Source organism: Nerophis ophidion, linkage group LG26 (genome assembly GCF_033978795.1).
Source record: "Nerophis ophidion isolate RoL-2023_Sa linkage group LG26, RoL_Noph_v1.0, whole genome shotgun sequence".
Lineage (NCBI taxonomy): Eukaryota > Metazoa > Chordata > Actinopteri > Syngnathiformes > Syngnathidae > Nerophis > Nerophis ophidion.
Genome location: NC_084636.1, coordinates 35,157,515 through 35,178,101, shown reverse-complemented (window position 1 = coordinate 35,178,101; position 20,587 = coordinate 35,157,515). Strand labels below are relative to the sequence as shown.

The following is a 20,587-nucleotide window of genomic DNA, read 5'->3' as shown; positions in this document are numbered from 1 at the left end:
CACCATTAATGCTGAAAGGTACATACAGCTTTTGGAGCAATCCAAGCAACGTTATCATGGACGCCCCTGCTTATTTCAGCAATATGATGCCAAGCCACGTGTTACAACAGCATGGCTTTATAGTAAAAGAGTGTGGGTGCTAGACTGGCCTGCCTGTAGTCCAGACCTGTCTCCCATTAAAATGTGTGGTGCAATATGAAGGCTAAAATAGCAGAAGGGAGACTGGACCAAAGAGGAAAAGAACCACCCGGACTGTTCTAGGCGCAAAGTGTAAAAGCCAGCATGTGTGATGGTATGGGGGTGTATTAGTGGCCAAGGCATGGGTAACTTACACATCTGTGAAGGCACCATTCATGCTGAAAGGTACATACAGCTTTTGGAGCAATCCAAGCAACGTTATCATGGACGCCCCTGCTTATTTCAGCAATATGATGCCAAGCCACGTGTTACAATAGTGTGGCTTTATAGTAAAAGAGTGTGGGTGCTAGACTGGCCTGCCTGTAGTCCAGACCTGTCTCCCATTAAAATGTGTGGTGCAATATGAAGGCTAAAATAGCAGAAGGGAGACTGGACCAAAGAGGAAAAGAACCACCCGGACTGTTCTAGGCGCAAAGTGTAAAAGGCAGCATGTGTGATAGTATGGGGGTGCATTAGTTGCTAAGCCATGGGTAACTTACACATCTGTGAAGTCACCATTAATGCTGAAAGGTACATACAGCTTTTGGAGCAATCCAAGCAACGTTATCATGGACGCCCCTGCTTATTTCAGCAATATGATGCCAAGCCACGCTGTTGTAACAGCGTGGCTTTATAGTAAAAGAGTGCGGGTACTACACTGGCCTGCCTGTAGTCCAGACCTGTCTCCCATTGAAAATGTGTGATGGCTATAATACGGTGGGAGAGGGGTTAGTGCGTCTGCCTCACAATACGAAGTTCCTGCAGTCCTGGGTTCAAATCCAGGCTCGGGATCTTTCTGTGTGGAGTTTGCATGTTCTCCCCGTGAATGCGTGGGTTCCCTCCGGGTACTCCGGCTTCCTCCCACTTGATTGGCAACACTAAATGGTCCCTAGTGTGTGAATCAATCAATCAATCAATCAATGTTTACTTATATAGCCCTAAATCACTAGTGTCTCAAAGGGCTGCACAAACCACTACGACATCCTCGATGGTTTAAGGGCAAGAAAAACTCACACCCAGTGAGACCTCGGTGACAATGATGACTATGAGAAACCTTGGAGAGGAGGAAAGCAATGGATGTCAAGCGGGTCCAACATGATACTGTGAAAGTTCAATCCATAATGGATCCAACACAGTCGCGAGAGTCCAGTCCAAAGCGGATCCAACGCAGCAGCGAGAGTCCCGTTCACAGCGGAGCCAGCAGGAAACCATCCCAAGCGGAGGCGGATCAGCAGCGCAGAGATGTCCCCAGCCGATACACAGGCGATGTGAGTGTGAATGTTGTCTGTCTATCTGTGTTGGCCCTGCGATGAGGTGGCGACTTGACCAGGGTGTACCCTGTCTTCCGCCAGATTGTAGCTGAGATAGGCGCCAGCGCCCCCCGTGACCCCGAAAGGGAATAAGCGGTAGAAAACGGATGGATGGATGGATGGGATGGATTTAGACCAGTTGATCTGCCGCTTCTTTTCTTTCTCCTATGTCCCCCCCTCCCTTGCGGAGGGGGTCCGGTCCGATGACCATGGATGAAGTACTGACTGTCCAGAGTCGAGACCCAGGATGGACCGCTCGTCGGGACCCAGGATGGACCGCTCGCCTGTATCGGTTGGGGACATCTCTACGCTGCTGATCCGCTTGAGATGGTTTCCTGTGGACGGGACTCTCGCTGCTGTCTTGGAGCCACTATGGATTGAACTTTCACAGTATCATGTTAGACCCGATCGACATCCATTGCTTTCGGTCCCCTAGAGGGGGGGGGGGTTGCCCACATCTGAGGTCCTCTCCAAGGTTTCTCATAGTCAGCATTGTCACTGGCGTCCCACTGGATGTGAATTCTCCCTGCCCACTGGCTGTGAGTTTTCCTTGCCCTTTTGTGGGTTCTTCCGAGGATGTTGTAGTCGTAATGATTTGTGCAGCCCTTTGAGACATTTGTGATTTGGGGCTATATAAATAAACATTGATTGATTGATTGATTGATGGGCTATAATATGAGGCAGGAGACTGTTGAACAACTTAATCTGTACATCAAGCAAGAATGGGAAAGAATTCCACTTCTAAAATGTGTCTCCTCAGTTCCCAAACCTTCACTGAGTGTTGTTAAAAGGAAAGGCCATGTAACACACTGGTAAAAATGCCTTTTTTTGCAATGTGTTGCTGCCATTAAATTCTAAGTTAATGCTTATATGCAAAAAAATAACAAAGTTTCTCAGTGTGAAGCTGAAATATCTTGTCTTTGCAGTCCATCCAATTAAATATAAGTTGAAAAGGATTTTTTTGTATTCGCTTTTTATTCAGCATTCACACAACGTGACAACTTCACCGCTTTTGGGGTTTGTCGTTATGATCGAAATAAATGCAGTGATCAGAATGAAATAAGTAGAAAGTTGTTCAAGCAAGTAGAATGTAACAAGTGAGGGAAGTAAACGAAACAGGTTACAGGACCTTCCTTTTGGGTTCAGTCAGGAAAAGCAGAATAGAAGCCATTTTGGGTGTTGTTGTGCAGGTGACGAGCTGGAGTACCTGCGCCCCAACGTCTACCGCAACGTGGCGCGGCAACTCAACATCACGGTGGCGTCGGAGAGCGCCGTGTCGGACGCCTTCCTGGCAGTGGCGGCGGACATCTTCTCCACAGGTAGGGAGACAGGTGGACCACTCACCTGGGAATCCACCCGCAAGGAAGGTATTTGTGTCACTCATTCACCTCAATTATGAGTGAAAAGGAGCAGAAAGTGTCCACGCCTTACTAGATTTGTGGTTCAAGGCCATAGTTCCCGTCTTGGCACCTGAAGATTCAATCCCGTTTGATTCAGGATCAAAGCTGATCCGCTTGAGATGGTTTCCTGTGGACGGGACTCTCACTGCTGTCTTGGAGCCACTATGGATTGAACTTTCACAGTATCATGTTAGACCCGCTCGACATCCATTGCTTTCGGTCCCCTAGAGGGGGGTGGGTTGCCCACATCTGAGGTCCTCTCCAAGGTTTCTCATAGTCAGCATTGTCGCTGGCGTCCCACTGAATGTGAATTCTCCCTGCCCACTGGGTGTGAGTTTTCCTTGCCCTTTTGTGGGTTCTTCCGAGGATGTTGTAGTCGTAATGATTTGTGCAGTCCTTTGAGACATTTGTGATTTGGGGCTATATAAATAAACATTGATTGATTGATTGATTGATTTTCAATTCCAACACAATCCTCCATTTTCTTGCAATGTGTAATTATAGACCTGCTGCAAGGCAAGAGTTAGACCACAACAAACCCCCCACCTGTGTCATACCGACGGAAAGGTGCCACTGGCGCCGACAAGGGTACTCTAAATGGGGAACATTTTGTGTCACCATGGCAACACTATTCACAAACAAACTAAAGCAAAGGGCCAGTTGAGTGAATATGTTCATTTTAATGGACGATTGCTCTGAGACACATTGCCGGGTATTGTGGCCACACAGCTCCATTTTTGTTCCATCTGACATCACATAGGCAAAGATAAGACCTTCTGGAGGAAAGTACTGATGGAACAAAAATGGAGCCGTTTGGCCACAATACCCAGCAACGTGTTTAAAGGAGAAAAGGTGAGGCCTTTAATCCCAGGAACACATAACCTACCGTCAAGCATGGTGGTGGTAGTATTATGCTCGGGGCCTGTTTTGCTGCCAATGGAACCGCCTTCCGCCCGATTGTAGCTGAGATAGGCACCAGCGACCCCAAACGGAATAAGCGGTAGGAAAATGGATGGATGGATGGAACTGGCGCTTTAAATGGGACAATGAAAAATGAGGATTAGCTCCAAATTCTTCAGGACAAGCTAAAATCACCAGCCTGGAACCAGTTTGACATCCCTGGTCTCCGGCGTTCTAAATATGTCCCGGCAAGAAATCTGCGTTCAAAGGACTCCGGCTTATTAGTGATCCCCAAAGCCCCAAAAAAGTCTGCGGGCTGTAGAGCTTTTTCATTTCGGGCTCCAGTACTCTGGAATGCCCTCCCGGTAACAGTTCGAGATGCTACCTCAGTAGAAGCATTTAAGTCTCACCTTAAAACTCATTTGTATGCTCTAGCCTTTAAATAGACTCCCTTTTCAGACCAGTTGATCTGCCGTTTCTTTTCTTTTTCTTCTATGTCCCACTCTCCTTTGTGGAGGGAGTCCGGTCCGATCCGGTGGCCATGTACTGCTCGCCTGTGTATCGGCCGGGGACATCTCTGCGCTGCTGATCAGCCTCCTCTTGGGATGGTTTCCTGCTGGCTCCGCTGTGAACGGGACTCTCGCTGCTGTGTCGGATCCGCTTTGGACTGGACTCTCGCGACTGTGTTGGATCCATTATGGATTGATCTTTCACAGTATCATGTTCTCATAGTCATCATTGTCACCGAGGTCCCACTGGGTGTGAGTTTTCCTTGCCCTTATGTGGGCCTACCGAGGATGTCGTAGTGGTTTGTGCAGCCCTTTGAGACACTAGTGATTTAGGGCTATATAAGTAAACATTGATTGATTGATTGAAAGGTGTTACCATGGCAATTCAGCAGTTAGCGGCGTTCTCCGTGGAGCGTCACGACTCACTAGCGCCTCTTGAGGCACACGGTGGTAAAGCGGGAAGAAGCTGTCTTCAAGCGGCACTTTAGTCCGACTAGAAAGACTTTCCTGACGCTCAAGTCAGGACGAAGGTTCCTGGAATGTGAGAGCAGATGGATGGAGGCCAGTCAAGTCCAAATATAGTCTCAAGTGGTTCCTGTAAAACCAAATATAGTCCCAAGTGGTTCCTGTAAAACCACGGCCTCCTCTTTGGGGGTTCTGCCTTTCTTCTTGGTCCTCTGAGTGCTTCTCTGACAGGCTCATCAATCCTGCTGAGAGAACTGCTGACGTTGCAGACATTTTCCACCCTAAAAAACTACGAGACGCCAACTCTCACCACGGCAACAAACTGTTAACAGAAAGTGATCATGGAGGTCATTGTTTGTCTTTGTTTGCCTGTCACTTCCGGGTTCCTGGACTGGGACACTCTCGTTTACCATATTTCCATAGGAAGTTAGCCAGGCTAGAAGGAAGTTAGCCGGGCAATAAAAAAAGTTAGCCAGGCTAGAAGGAAGTTAGCTCGGCTAGTAGAAAGTTAGCCAGGCTAACTGAAAGTTAGCGGAAAAATAGTCAGGCTAGTAGGAAGTTAGCTAGGCTAGCGGAAAGTTAGACAGTCTGATACGAAGTTAGCCAGGCTAGAAAAAAAAGGTAGTTAACCAATCAGGAAGTTAGCTAAGCTAGCAGAAAGTTAGCCAGGCTGATAGTAAGTTAGCCCAGCTAGAAAAAAGTTAGTTAATCAAGCAGGAAGTTAGCTAGGCTAGTAGTAAGTTGGCTAAAGCAGTTACCATGAATTGATTAACGTGGACCCCGACTTAAACAAGTTGAAAAACGTATTCGGGTGTTACCATTCAGTGTTCAATTGTACGGAATATGTACTAAACTGTGCAATCTACTAATAAAAGTATCAATCAATCAATCTAAGCTAGTGAAAAAATAGTCAGGCTAGTAGGACCAGGCTAGAAGGAAGTTAGCCAGACTAGAGTAAAAGTTAGTTAACCAATCAGGAAGTTAGCTAGGCTAGCAGAAAGTTAGCCAGGCTAATAGGACGTTAGCCAGGCTAAAAAAAAGTTAGTTCATCAAGCAGAAAGTTAGCTAAGCTAGTAAAAAAAATAGTCAGGCTAGTAGGAAGTTAGCCAGGCTAGAAGGAAGTTAGCCAGGCTAGAAAAAAAGTTAGCTAGGCTAGCAGAAAGTTAGTCAGGCTAGTAGGAAGTTAGCTAGGCTAGCGGAAAGTTAGACAGTCTAATACGAAGTTAGCCAGGCTAGAAAAAAAAGGTAGTTAACCCATCAGGAAGTTAGCTAAGCTAGCAGAAAGTTAGCCAGGCTGATAGTAAGTTAGCCAGGCTAGAAAAAAGTTAGTTAATCAAGCAGGAAGTTAGCTAGGCTAGTAGGAAGTTGGCTAAAGCAGTTACCATGAATTGATTAACGTGGACCCCGACTTAAACAAGCTGAACAACGTATTCGGGTGTTACCTTTTAGTGTTCAATTGTACGGAATATGTACTAAACTGTGCAATCTACTAATAAAAGTATCAATCGATCAATCAATCAATCTAAGCTAGTGAAAAAATAGTCAGGCTAGGAGGAAGTTAGCGAGGCTAGAAGAAAGTTAGCCAGGCTAGAATAAAAGTTAGTTAACCAATCAGGAAGTTAGCTAGGCTAGCAGAAAGTTAGCCAGGCTAATAGGACATTAGCCAGGCAAAAAAAAAAGTTAGTTTATCAAGCAGAAAGTTAGCTAAGCTAGTAAAAAAATAGTCAGGCTAGTAGAAAGTTAGCCAGGCTAGAAGAAAGTTAGCCAGGCTAGAAAAAAAGTTAGCTAGGCTAGCAGAAAGTTAGTCAGGCTAGTAGGAAGTTAGCTAGGCTAGCGGAAAGTTAGACAGTCTAATACGAAGTTAGCCAGGCAAGAAAAAAAGGTAGTTAACCAATCAGGAAGTTAGCTAAGCTAGCAGAAAGTTAGCCAGGCTGATAGTAAGTTAGCCAGGCTAGAAAAAAGTTAGTTAATCAAGCAGGAAGTTAGCTAGGCTAGAAGGAAGTTAGCCAGGCTAGAAATAAAGTTAGCTAAGCTAGCGGAAAAATAGTCAGGCTAGTAGGAAGTTAGCTAGGCTAGCGGAAAGTTAGACAGTCTAATACGAAGTTAGCCAGGCTAGAAAAAAGGTAGTTAACCCATCAGGAAGTTAGCTAAGCTAGCAGAAAGTTAGCCAGGCTAGAAAAAAGTTAGTTAATCAAGCAGGAAGTTAGCTAGGCTAGTAGGAAGTTGGCTAAAGCAGTTACCATGAATTGATTAACGTGGACCCCGACTTAAACAAGTTGAAAAACGTATTCGGGTGTTACCATTTAGTGTTCAATTGTACGGAATATGTACTAAACTGTGCAATCTACTAATAAAAGTATCAATCGATCAATCAATCAATCTAAGCTAGTGAAAAAATATTCAGGCTAGGAGGAAGTTAGCTAGGCTAGAAGAAAGTTAGCCAGGCTAGAAGGAAGTTAGCCAGGCTAGAATAAAAGTTAGTTAACCAATCAGGAAGTTAGCTAGGCTAGCAGAAAGTTAGCCAGGCTAATAGGACGTTAGCCAGGCTAAAAAAAGTTAGTTTATCAAGCAGAAAGTTAGCTAAGCTAGTAAAAAAATAGTCTGGCTAGTAGGAAGTTAGCCAGGCTAGAAGGAAGTTAGCCAGGCTAGAATAAAAGTTAGTTAACCAATCAGGAAGTTAGCTAGGCTAATAGGACGTTAGCCAGGCTAAAAAAAAGTTAGTTTATCAAGCAGAAAGTTAGCTAAGCTAATAAAAAAATAGTCAGGCTAGTAGGAATTTAGCTAGGCTAGAAGAAAGTTAGCCAGGCTAGAAGGAATTTAGCCAGGCTAGAATAAAAGTTAGTTAACCAATCAGGAAGTTAGCTAGGCTAGCAGAAAGTTAGCCAGGCTAATAGGACGTTAGCCAGGCTAAAAAAAAGTTAGTTTATCAAGCAGAAAGTTAGCTAAGCTAGTAAAAAAATAGTCAGGCTAGTAGGAAGTTAGCCAGGCTAGAAGAAAGTTAGCCAGGCTAGAAGGAAGTTAGCCAGGCTAGAATAAAAGTTAGTTAACCAATCAGGAAGTTAGCTAGGCTAATAGGACGTTAGCCAGGCTAAAAAAAAGTTAGTTTATCAAGCAGAAAGTTAGCTAAGCTAGTAAAAAAATAGTCAGGCTAGTAGGAAGTTAGCCAGGCTAGAAGAAAGTTAGCCAGGCTAGAAGGAATTTAGCCAGGCTAGAATAAAAGTTAGTTAACCAATCAGGAAGTTAGCTAGGCTAGCAGAAAGTTAGCCAGGCTAATAGGACGTTAGCCAGGCTAAAAAAAAGTTAGTTTATCAAGCAGAAACTTAGCTAAGCTAGTAAAAAAATACTCAGGCTAGTAGGAAGTTAGCCGGGCTAGAAGAAAGTTAGCCAGGCTAGAAGGAAGTTAGCCAGGCTCGAATAAAAGTTAGTTAACCAATCAGGAAGTTAGCTAGGCTAATAGGACGTTAGCCAGGCTAAAAAAAAGTTAGTTTATCAAGCAGAAACTTAGCTAAGCTAGTAAAAAAATAGTCAGGCTAGTAGGAAGTTAGCCAGGCTAGAAGAAAGTTAGCCAGGCTAGAAGGAAGTTAGCCAGGCTAGAATAAAAGTTAGTTAACCAATCAGGAAGTTAGCTAGGCTAGCAGAAAGTTAGCCAGGCTAATAGGACGTTAGCCAGGCTAAAAAAAGTTTAGTTTATCAAGCAGAAACTTAGCTAAGCTAGTAAAAAAATAGTCAGGCTAGTAGGAAGTTAGCCAGGCTAGAAGGAAGTTAGCCAGGCTAGAATAAAAGTTAGTTAACCAATCAGGAAGTTAGCTAGGCTAGCAGAAAGTTAGCCAGGCTAAAAAAAAGTTAGTTTATCAAGCAGAAACTTAGCTAAGCTAGTAAAAAAATAGTCAGGCTAGTAGGAAGTTAGCCAGGCTAGAAGAAAGTTAGCCAGTCTAGAAGGAAGTTAGCCAGGCTAGAATAAAAGTTAGTTAACCAATCAGGAAGTTAGCTAGGCTAATAGGACGTTAGCCAGGCTAAAAAAAAGTTAGTTTATCAAGCAGAAAGTTAGCTAAGCTAGTAAAAAAATAGTCAGGCTAGTAGGAAGTTAGCCAGGCTAGAAGGAAGTTAGCCAGGCTAGAAAAAAGTTAGCTAGGCTAGCAGAAAGTTAGTCAGGCTAATAGGAAGTTAGCAAGGCTAGTAAAAAGTTAGCCTGGCTAATAAGAAGTCAGCTAGGCTAGTAGGAAGATTATCAGTGGCAGAGCAGGAGGGGGCTAGGAATACATTTGCTGTAATATACAATATGAAGCATGACACTTTACACAATCTGAATGTTAAAAGCAGAAGTTGAATGCATCAAAAGTGAAATATTTGAGCTCCTGTGTCCACTTTTTGTCAACCAGCAGGTTACTTCCTGTTACCAGTCTACTTTATTTCCAAAATAAAATCCTCCACCTGCATTGAGCGACATGTTCCGTGTGTGGCGTGGCCAAGTTTGACCGGCTTCCACCTGCCGTCCTGCAGGCGTGACGTGGGGGAAGGTGGTGTCCTTGTACGCCGTTGCCGGAGCGCTGGCGGTGGACTGCGTTCGCCACGGCCACGCGGCCATGGTGAACACCATCGTGGACTGCATGGGGGAGTTTGTCCGCAAGAGTCTATCCACCTGGTTGAAGCGCCGCGGCGGATGGGTGAGTGTAACCACTGTCGTGATGTCGCAGGAATAAAGAGAAATGACCAACAATAAACATGTCATGAAAGAAAACAATATATAATGCTGCAAATAACAACAGCAAACCACAACTCCCCATACAGTAGATACGTCTGTGTGGCGGCCATCTTACTCAGGGCAACGCTCACACTCAAAGCAATGTTACAATAAAGAGAAATCGATACTTACTCATTTTTCAACCCATTTTCTGAGGGTTTACGTAATTGCACGGGTGTTCAAAGTGCGGCCCGTGCACCTTCTGTGGCCTTCAAAACAGTCAAAGGATACTGTTCCAAGAAAAACGCAAGGTGGAATAAAAGAGAAAAAGTTGAAATGTTATCAAAATAGGGTTGTACGGTATACAGGTACAAGTATAGTACCGCGGTACTGATTAATTCATCATATTCGGTAATATACCACCTCTAAAACAATAACAAGCAGGACGGTGCGTCGTCACGTAGTGACAATTGCTGATTTTAGGGATGTCCCGATACAACTTTTTCACTTCCGATACGATACCGATATTGTAGCCTTGAGTATTTGCCGATACCGATATCAATACGATACGATACAGGCACGCATCATACATATATTTATTCCTTATTTTGTTTTGTAGAATGTTAGAAAAGGCTTGATAAAGTGATGTTACTGTTACTGAGGGTGTAGTGTTAAAACAGAAAACAATAGTCAGCAAGAGTCGGTATAGGAAAAACTGACCCATTTATTATTAAGCAATAGGTTACATAAATTTTAACCTTCAACATAAGAGTATTACCTCAACAAATTCAATAAAAACAAAATGTTATATTTAAAGTGCAAAATAACCACTAATACCAACATAATTATACAATTGAAAAGAATATCCATCCATCCATCCATTTTCTACCGCTTATTCCCTTTCGGGGTCGCGGGGGGCGCTGGCGCCTATCTCAGCTACAATCGGGCGGAAGGCGGGGTACACCCTGGACAAGTCGCCACCTCATCGCAGAGCCAACACAGATAGACAGACAACATTCACACTCACATTCACACACTAGGGCCAATTTAGTGTTGCCAATCAACCTATCCCCAGGTGCATGTCTTTGGAAGTGGGAGGAAGCCGGAGTACCCGGAGGGAACCCACGCATTCACGGGGAGAACATGCAAACTCCACACAGAAAGATCCCGAGCCTGGATTTGAACCCAGGACTGCAGGACCTTCGTATTGTGAGGCAGACGCACTAACCCCTCTGCCACCGTGAAGCATGCAGTTTTGTCTGTAATTTTTTCCTAGGAGGCGCTAGAGCTCCTGTGGAGTCCTTTGCGCTGTAATTTGACCCCCTTAACATGCTTCAAAACTCACCAAATTTGACAAACACGTCGGTATAGCAAACCTTCCCAACATATTAAGCAACCAAATCCCCCGAAATGAAAATTGCGCTCTAGCGCCCCCTAGGAAAAAATTACAGACAAAACTGCATGTAACTTCTGTTAGGAATGTCATAGCGACATGAAACAAAAACTCCTATGTAGGTCTGACTTAGACCCAATTTTCATACACTCACTTCTTTCAGCAAAAAATCTACAGGACGTTGGCAAAAACCCCTTCAAAATAAAATTTTCGCAAAAAATGCCATTTTTGCCTCTTTGCGCTGTAATTTGACCCCTTTAAAATGCTTCAAAAGTCACCAAACTTGGCGCACACATAAGGACTGGCGAATATTGCGATCTAATGAAAAAACCAAACCCCAAAACTCAAAATTGCGCTCTAGCGCTATTTTTGAATAAAACACTGAAAAAACTGCTCCTAGGAAGAAAACACAGACAAAATTGCTTGTAACTTCTGGTAAGAATGTCGGAGAGACATGAAACAAAAACCTCTATGTAGGTCTCGCTTAGACCTACATTTTATAAATTGACAACCCCCAACAAAAATCAACAGGAAGTTTGCAATCCCCCCTTCAAAAAAAAAAGTTTTGTAAAAACCGGTCACCTTTCTTCAAACATTATCTCCTCTGAGTGCGTTTATCGTTTTTGCTTCAAACTCGCACAGGAGAGGGATTGAACCCTTCTGATTAAAAGTATTGAACAGAGTTTTGATAAGTTCTCAGGTTTTGATTTTACGTGCCTTCAAAGAACCCCTGTGCAAAGTCTCCTAAAAAATGTAATTTTTGCCTCTTTGAGCTGTTATTTGACCCCCTTAAAATGCTTCAAAACTCACCAAACTTGACACACACATCAGGTCTGGCAAATATTGCGATCTGATGAAAAAACCTAACCTCAAAACTCAAAATTGCGCTCTACCGCCCCCCTAGGAATACAACACGGACAAACTGCTCCTAGGAAGAAAACACAGACAAAACTGCTTGTAACTTCTGGTAGGAATGTCAGAGAGACATGAAACAAAAAACACTATGTGGGTCTCACTTAGACCTACATTTTAATAAGTAACATACTTTAGCAAAAATCAACAGGAAGTTTGATATTTTCACTTCAATACAACAACTGCATTACTTTCACAATGCATTAGATTCTCAAAATAGTGGCTCCAAGGCGTCTTCTAACGCTTATCCAGACGTGGGTCTCGGGGGCAGCAGCCAAAGGCGGACCCGACCAACGCTGCTCGCAGCTTTAATTTGTACTGTTTTTCCATGTTGTATCATGTTGTAAAAAACAATTAAAGTTAAATTACCAATGATTGTCGCACACACACACACACGCACGCACGCACACACACTAGGTGTGGTGAAATTTGTCCTCGGCATTTGACCCATCCCCTTGTTCCCCCCATGGGAGGTGAGGGGAGAAGTGAGCAACAGCGGTGGCCGCGCCCGGGAATAATTTTTGGTGATTTAACCCCCAATTCCAACCCTTGATGCCTAGTGCCAAACAGGGAGGTAATGGCTCCCATTTTTATAGTCTTTGGTATGACTCGGCCGGGGTTTGAACTCACAACCTACCCATCTCAGGGCGGACACTCTAACCACTAGGCCACTGTCTATTTAAGACTAAAATTCTGGAAACTAAGTTTTTTCAGTAAAAACCACACCAAAAAACAGTGGTGCTGTTTTTCCATTTATCATAACATGTTGTAAAAAATGTAAAAAACACTATATTTTTACAGTAAAATGTTGTAAATGTAAAAGGTTTTACTATAAAATGGACAGTTTACTCAAAACAATTGATATAATTAATAAAGAAATCCACCCATTTTTCACAGTTAAAAGCGGCCCTCTGATAACTGTGATGTGGCCCTGACTTAGGCCTACTATGCTACTATATATTAATGTTGGTCATTTAGGTAAAGTTAGAGAACCAGTAGTATCTCCTATTTTTTAAATGTAATTTGTGCACATGCACCTTTCCTGGCTATATTTCACCTATATGCTAATTGTCAGGTTCAGACACTGATGACATCTATTTAATGAGACAATAAGCAAGGAATTAAACGGAGACAGAATTAATTTTGGCTCAATGAGGAGAAACGCGTAGAGTGTCTCACCACGCTCTGATGAAAGATTGTACGCCTCCTCTTTTATTTGGACTTTCCCTGATTACATGGCAACAGCCGGTTCTAAGGGAGGGGGGGTTGTAAACAGCCATCAACCTTATCAATCAATCAATCAATGTTTATTTATATAGCCCCAAATCACAAATGTCTCAAAGGACTGCACAAATCATTACGACTACAACATCCTCGGAAGAACCCACAAAAGGGCAAGGAAAACTCACACCCAGTGGGCAGAGAGAATTCACATCCAGTGGGACGCCAGTGACAATGCTGACTATGAGAAACCTTGGAGAGGACCTCAGATGTGGGCAACCCCCCCCCTCTAAGGGACCGAAAGCAATGGATGTCGAGCGGGTCTAACATGATACTGTGAAAGTTCAATCCATAGTGGCTCCAACACAGCCGCGAGAGTTCAGTTCAAGCGGATCCAAGACAGCAGCGAGAGTCCCGTCCACAGGAAACCATCTCAAGCGGATCAGCAGCGTAGAGATGTCCCCAACCGATACAGGCGAGCGGTCCATCCTGGGTCCCGACGAGCGGTCCATCCTGGGTCTCGACTCTGGACAGCCAGTACTTCATCCATGGTCATCGGACCGGACCCCCTCCACAAGGGAGGGGGGGGAAATAGGAGAAAGAAAAGAAGCGGCAGATCAACTGGTCTAAAAAGGAGGTCTATTTAAAGGCTACAGTATACAGATGAGTTTTAAGGTGAGACTTAAATGCTTCTACTGAGGTAGCATCTCCAACTGTTACCGGGAGGGCATTCCAGAGTACTGGAGCCCGAACGGAAAACGCTCTATAGCCCGCAGACTTTTTTTGGGCTCTAGGAATCACTAATAAGCCGGAGTCTTTTGAAGGCAGATTTCTTGCCGGGACATATGGTACAATACAATCGGCAAGATAGGATGGAGCTAGACCGTGTAGTATTTTATACGTAAGTAGTAAAACCTTAAAGTCACATCTTAAGTGCACAGGAAGCCAGTGCAGGTGAGCCAGTATAGGTATATATGTATGTATATATGTATATAAAGGTATATACAGTATAGGTATATATGTATGTATATATGTATATAAAGGTATATAGAGTATAGGTATATATGTATGTATATATGTATATAAAGGTATATACAGTATAGGTATATATGTATGTATATATGTATATAAAGGTATATACAGTACAGGCGTAATATGATCAAACTTTCTTGTTCTTGTCAAAAGTCTAGCAGCCGCATTTTGTACCAACTGTAATCTTTTAATGCTAGACATGGGGAGACCCCAAAATAATACGTTACAGTAGTCGAGACGAGACGTAAATCACTAATTATCACAAAACACTTCAAAGAAATGGTCGTAAAACAGTTCAAAGAAAAGGTACCTGGAGGGGAGTCAGGCCCTGCGTCCTCTCCGCTTTGTAGATCTCGGGTCAAGACAATATATTTCTGTGGATTACAATACACTAAAGAAACTGACACCTTCATGTCGCTCCCCACCCTACACAGTGGAGTTTTACAAGCCTTCCGCTTGGAAGGATCAAAGACAGCTTTCATCCTCTCGCAGTGCAAGCTGAACTCAATGTGACACAAAGTTCTGTGATAACTTAGATACAATTATTCCGACACCAATTCTACGCTTAAAAACTCACTCCTGTTACTTTCAGTCCTTTTTTTAGTCATCTTCGCCTCAGGAAGCTATACAAAAAGCAATCATGTGTGAGATGGGCCATCACACGCTCTAAGACGTAGAGTTTTTTTTTGTTTTTGTTAAAAAGATACTAAATAGTTTGGGATCGTACGGTTCTAAGTCAGGGATGTCAAAGTGGTTTTCATTAAGGGCCACATCAGTTATGGCTGCCATCAGAGGGCCGCTTGCAACAGTTAATAATGCATGGATTCCATTATTATTTATATCAATTGTTTGAAGTAAACTGTCCATTTTACAGTAAAAACTTCACAATTACAACATTTTACTGTAAAATAGTTTTGTTCTTTTTACCACATTTTACAGTAAATGGTAACAGTACCACTGTTTTTTTTTGTTTTTTTTTAACAGAAAAAGGCATTTATTCTGGCTTAATTGCCAGAATATTAGTCTTAAATTGGCATTGTTTTTTTTTTACTTATAAATAATGTTCATCGTAGCACGCTTTGTGTATTATTCTAATGACCCTTTTTTTTAACTTTAATTATTGGCTCTTTCCCCAAATTTCAACACAATATGTTAAATATGGAAAGGGCAAGGAAAAACTCACCCCAGTGGGACGTCGATATGCATGACTAAGTGAAACCTTGGAGAGGACAGCAAATGTGGGCACCCCCCCAACCCCCAAGGGAGACCGAAAGTAATGGACAGCAAGTGAATCTTACATAATATTGTGAAAGTCCAGTCCATAGTGGATCTAACATAATAGTGACAGTCCAGTCCATAGTGGATCTAACATAATAGTGAGAGTCCAGTCCATAGTGGATCTAACATAATAGTGAGAGTCCAGTCCATAGTGGATCTAACATAATAGTGAGAGTCCAGTCCATAGTGGATCTAACATAATAGTGAGAGTCCAGTCGTTAGTGGATCTAACAATAGTGAGAGTCAAGTCCATAGTGGATCCAACATAATAGTGAGAGTCCAGTCCATAGTAGATCTAACAATAGTGAGAGTCCAGTCCATAGTGGACCTAACATAATAGTGTGAGAGTCCAGTCCATAGTGGATCTAACATAATAGTGAGAGTCCAGTCCATAGTGGATCTAACATAATAGTGTGAGAGTCCAGTCCATAGTGGATCTAACATAATAGTGTGAGAGTCCAGTCCATAGTGGATCTAACATAATAGTGTGAGAGTCCAGTCCACAGAGGATCTAACATAATAGTGAGAGTCCAGTCCATAGTGGAGCTAACATAATGGTGTGAGAGTCCAGTCCATAGTGGATCTAACATAATAGTGAGAGTCCAGTCCATAGTGGATCTAACATAATAGTGAGAGTCCAGTCCATAGTGGATCTAACATAATAGTGAGAGTCCAGTCCATAGTGGATCTAACATAATAGAGAGAGTCCAGTCCATAGTGGATCTAACATAATAGTGTGAGAATCCAGTCCATAGTGGTGGATCTAACGTAATAGTGAGAGTCCAGTCCATAGTGGATCTAACATAATAGTGAGAGTCCAGTCCATAGCAGATCTAACAATAGTGAGAGTCCAGTCCATAGTGGATCTAACATAATAGTGAGAGTCCAGTCCATAGTGGATCTAACATAATAGTGTGAGAGTCCAGTCCATAGTGGATCTAACATAATAGTGTGAGAGTCCAGTCCACAGAGGATCTAACATAATAGTGAGAGTCCAGTCCATAGTGGATCTAACATAATGGTGTGAGAGTCCAGTCCATAGTGGATCTAACATAATAGTGAGAGTCCAGTCCATAGTGGATCTAACATAATAGTGAGAGTCCAGTCCATAGTGGATCTAACATAATAGTGAGAGTCCAGTCCATAGTGGATCTAACATAATAGAGAGAGTCCAGTCCATAGTGGATCTAACATAATAGTGTGAGAATCCAGTCCATAGTGGTGGATCTAACGTAATAGTGAGAGTCCAGTCCATAGTGGATCTAACATAATAGTGTGAGAGTCCAGTCCATAGTGGATCTAACATAATAGTGTGAGACTCCAGTCCATAGTGGATCTAACATAATAGTGTGAGAGTCCAGTCCATAGTGGATCTAACATAATAGTGAGAGTCCAGTCCATAGTGGATCTAACATAATAGTGTGAGACTCCAGTCCATAGTGGATCTACCATAATAGTGAGAGTCCAGTCCATAGTAGATCTAACAATAGTGAAAGTCCAGTCCATAGTGGATCTAACATAATAGTGTGAGAGTCCAGTCCATAGTGGATCTAACATAATAGTGAGAGTCCAGTCGTTAGTGGATCTAACATAATGGTGTGAGAGTCCAGTCCATAGTAGATCTAACATAATAGTGAGAGTCCAGTCCATAGTGGATCTAACATAATAGTGAGAGTCCAGTCCATAGTAGATCTAACAATAGTGGGAGTCCAGTCCATAGTGGATCTAACATAATGGTATGAGAGTCCAGTCCATAGTGGATCTAACATAATAGTGTGAGAATCCAGTCCATAGTGGATCTAACATAATAGTGAGAGTCCAGTCCATAGTGGATCTAACATAATAGTGTGAGAGTCCAGTCCATAGTGGATCTAACATAATAGTGAGAGTCCAGTCCATAGTGGATCTAACATAGTAGTGTGAGAGTCCAGTCCATAGTGGATCTAACATAATAGTGTGAGAGTCCAGTCCATAGTGAATCTAACATAATAGTGATAGTCCAGTCCATAGTAGATCTAACAATAGTGATAGTCCAGTCCAAAGTAGATCTAACAATAGTGAGAATCAAGTCCATAGTGGATCTAACATAGTAGTGAGAGTCCAGTCCATAGTGGATCTAACATAATAGTGAGAGTCCAGTCCATAGCAGATCTAACAATAGTGAGAGTCCAGTCCATAGTGGATCTAACATAATAGTGAGAGTCCAGTCCATAGTGGATCTAACATAATAGTGAGAGTCCAGTCCATAGTGGATCTAACATAATAGAGAGAGTTCAGTCCATAGTGGATCTAACATAATAGAGAGAGTCCAGTCCATAGTGGATCTAACATAATAGAGAGAGTCCAGTCCATAGTGGATCTAACATAATAGAGAGAGTCCAGTCCATAGTGGATCTAACATAATAGTGTGAGAATCCAGTCCATAGTGGTGGATCTAACGTAATAGTGAGAGTCCAGTCCATAGTGGATCTAACATAGTAGTGAGAGTCCAGTCCATAGTGGATCTAACATACTGGTGTGAGAGTCCAGTCCATAGTGGATCTAACATAATGGTGTGAGAGTCCAGTCCATAGTGGATCTAACATAATAGTGAGAGTCCTGTCCATAGTGGATCTAACATAATAGTGAGAGTCCAGTCCATAGTGGATCTAACATAATAGTGAGAGTCCAGTCCATAGTAGATCTAACAATAGTGAGAGTCCAGTCCATAGTAGATCTAACATAATAGTGAGAGTCCAGTCCATAGTGGACCTAACATAATAGTGTGAGAGTCCAGTCCATAGTGGATCTAACATAATAGTGAGAGTCCAGTCCATAGTGGATCTAACATAATAGAGAGAGTCCAGTCCATAGTGGATCTAACATAAAAGAGTCCAGTCCAGTCCATAGTGGATCTAACATAATAGAGAGAGTCCAGTCCATAGTGGATCTAATATAATGGTGCGATAGTCCAGTCCATAGGGGATCTAACATAATAGAGAGAGTCCAGTCCATAGGGGATCTAACATAATAGAGAGAGTCCAGTCCATAGTGGATCTAACATAATAGAGAGAGTCCAGTCCATAGGGGATCTAACATAATAGAGAGAGTCCAGTCCATAGTGGGGCCTGCAGGAGACCATCCCAAGCACCGCAGAGATGTTCCCAACCGATGCAAAGGCGAGCGGTCCACCCCGGGTCCCGACTCTGGACAGCCAGTACTTCATGGCCACTGGACCTGTGTCCCCCCCAATCTCCCTCCACAAGGGAGAAGGGGGCAGAGGAGAAAAGAAACGGCAGATCAACTGGTCTTAAAATGAGTTTTAAGATGGGACTTAGATGCTTAAGAGGCTATTTCTCAATTGTCTCATGAACTGAACTGACATCGTCAACTGGGAAGTGCCCAAACAAATGAAGTGTAGTATTTTCATAACGCCACAAGGTGTCAGTAAGAGTCTACAATCAAATGGGCACAGGACTTACCAAAGACTATAAAAATGGGAGCCTGGGTTCGATCCCTGGGCTTTCTGTGTGGAGTTTGCATGTTCTCCCCGTGACTGCGTGGGTTCCCTCCGGGTACTCCGGCTTCCTCCCACTTCCAAAGACATGCACCTGGGGTTAGGCCCCTCCCACTTCCAAAAACATGCACCTGGGGATAGGTTGATTGGCAACACTAAATTGGCTCTAGTGTGTGAATGTTGTCTGTCTATCTGTGTTGGCCCTGCGATGGGGTGGCGACTTGTCCAGGGTGTACCCCGCCTTCCGCCGGATTGTAGCTGATATAGACTCCAGAACCCCCCGCGACCCCGAAAAGAACAAGCGGTAGAAAATGGACGGATGGGAGCCATTACCTCCCTGCTTGGCACACAGCAGGAAGGGAATTTGGGGTTAAATCAGCAAAATTGATTCCTGGGCGTGGCCACCGCTGCTGCTCACTGCTCCTCTCACCTCCCGGGGGGGTGATCAAGGGTGGTGGGTCGAATGCAGAGAATAATTTCACAAAAAACGTGGTGTGTGTGACTATCATTGGTACATTAACAGGATAAAAAAGCAATGAGGTGCAGGTATACAAACCCCGTTTCCATATGAGTTGGGAAATTGTGTTAGATGTAAATATAAACAGAATACAATGATTTGCAAATCCTTTTCAACCCATATTCAGTTGAATATGCTACAAAGACAACATATTTGATGTTCAAACTCATAAATTTTTTTTTTTTTTGCAAATAATAAATAACTTAAAATTTCATGGCTGCAACACATGCCAAAGTAGTTGGGAAAGGGCATGTTCACCACTGTGTTACATCACCTTTTCTTTTAAAAACACTCAATAATTTTTTGGGAACTGAGGAAACTAATTGTTGAAGCTTTGAAAGTGGAATTCTTTCCCATTCTTGTTTTATGTACAGCTTAAGTCTTTCAACAGTCCGAGGTCTCCGCTGTCGTATTTTACGCTTCATAATGCACCACACATTTTCCATGGGAGACAGGTCTGGACTGCAGGTGGACCAGGAAAGTACCCGCACTCTTTTTTGACGAAGCCACGCTGTTGTAACACATGTGTAATGTGGCTTGGCATTGTCTTGCTGAAATAAGCAGGGGCGTCCATGAAAAAGATGGCAGTATATGTTGTTCCAAAACATGTATGTACCTTTCAGCATTAATGGTGCCTTCACAGATGTGTAAGTTACCCATGCCTTGGCCACTAATACACCCCCATACCATCACAGATGCTGGCTTTTGAACTTTGCGTCGATAACAGTCTGGATGGTTCGCTTCCCCTTTGGTCCGGATGACACGATGTGGAATATTTCCAAAAACAATTTGAAAAGAACACTTTTCCACTTTGAATCAGTCCATCTTAGATGATCTCGGGCCCAGAGAAGCCGACGGCGTTTGTGGATGTTGTTGATAAATGGCTTTCGCTTTGCATAGTAGAGCTTTAGCTTGCACTTACAGATGTAGCGACCAACTGTATTTAGTGAAGGTGGTTTTCTGAAGTGTTCCTGAGCCCATGTGGTGATATCCTTTAGAGACTGATGTGGGTTTTTGATACAGTGCCGTCTGAGGGGATCGAAGGTCACTGTCATTCAATGTTGGTTTCTGGCCATGCCGCTTACGTGGAGTGATTTCTCCAGATTCTCTGAACCTTTTGATGATATTATGGAGCGTAGATGTTGAAATATCTAAATTTCATGCAATTGCACTTTGAGAAACGTTGTTCTTAAACTGTTTGACTATTTGCTCACGCAGTTGTGGACAAAGGGGTGTACCTCGCCCCATCCTTTCTTGTGAATTTTTTGGGAAGCTGTTTTTATACCCAATCATGGC

At 43.1% G+C, this 20,587-nt stretch overlaps 2 protein-coding genes across 4 annotated transcripts in view; both read left to right on the top strand.

Moving 5' to 3' along the window:
• boka (BCL2 family apoptosis regulator BOK a) overlaps positions 1 to 20,587 on the top strand; it is a 33,755-nt gene that overhangs the window by 8,701 nt on the left and 4,467 nt on the right. For all 3 annotated transcript variants that reach the window (XM_061888365.1, XM_061888364.1, XM_061888366.1), the window contains exons 2-3: positions 2,678 to 2,806; positions 9,262 to 9,425. In XM_061888365.1, coding sequence (XP_061744349.1) covers positions 2,678 to 2,806; positions 9,262 to 9,425 — 293 coding nt within the window. The remainder of the gene's footprint in view (positions 1 to 2,677; positions 2,807 to 9,261; positions 9,426 to 20,587) is intronic.
• The window catches only part of atg4b (autophagy related 4B, cysteine peptidase), a 62,116-nt gene continuing 50,813 nt past the window's right edge, over positions 9,285 to 20,587 (top strand). Inside the window, exon 1 of the mRNA XM_061888357.1 lies at positions 9,285 to 9,425. Within this exon, the coding sequence (XP_061744341.1) occupies positions 9,422 to 9,425 (4 nt within the window). The 5' untranslated portion in view covers positions 9,285 to 9,421. The remainder of the gene's footprint in view (positions 9,426 to 20,587) is intronic.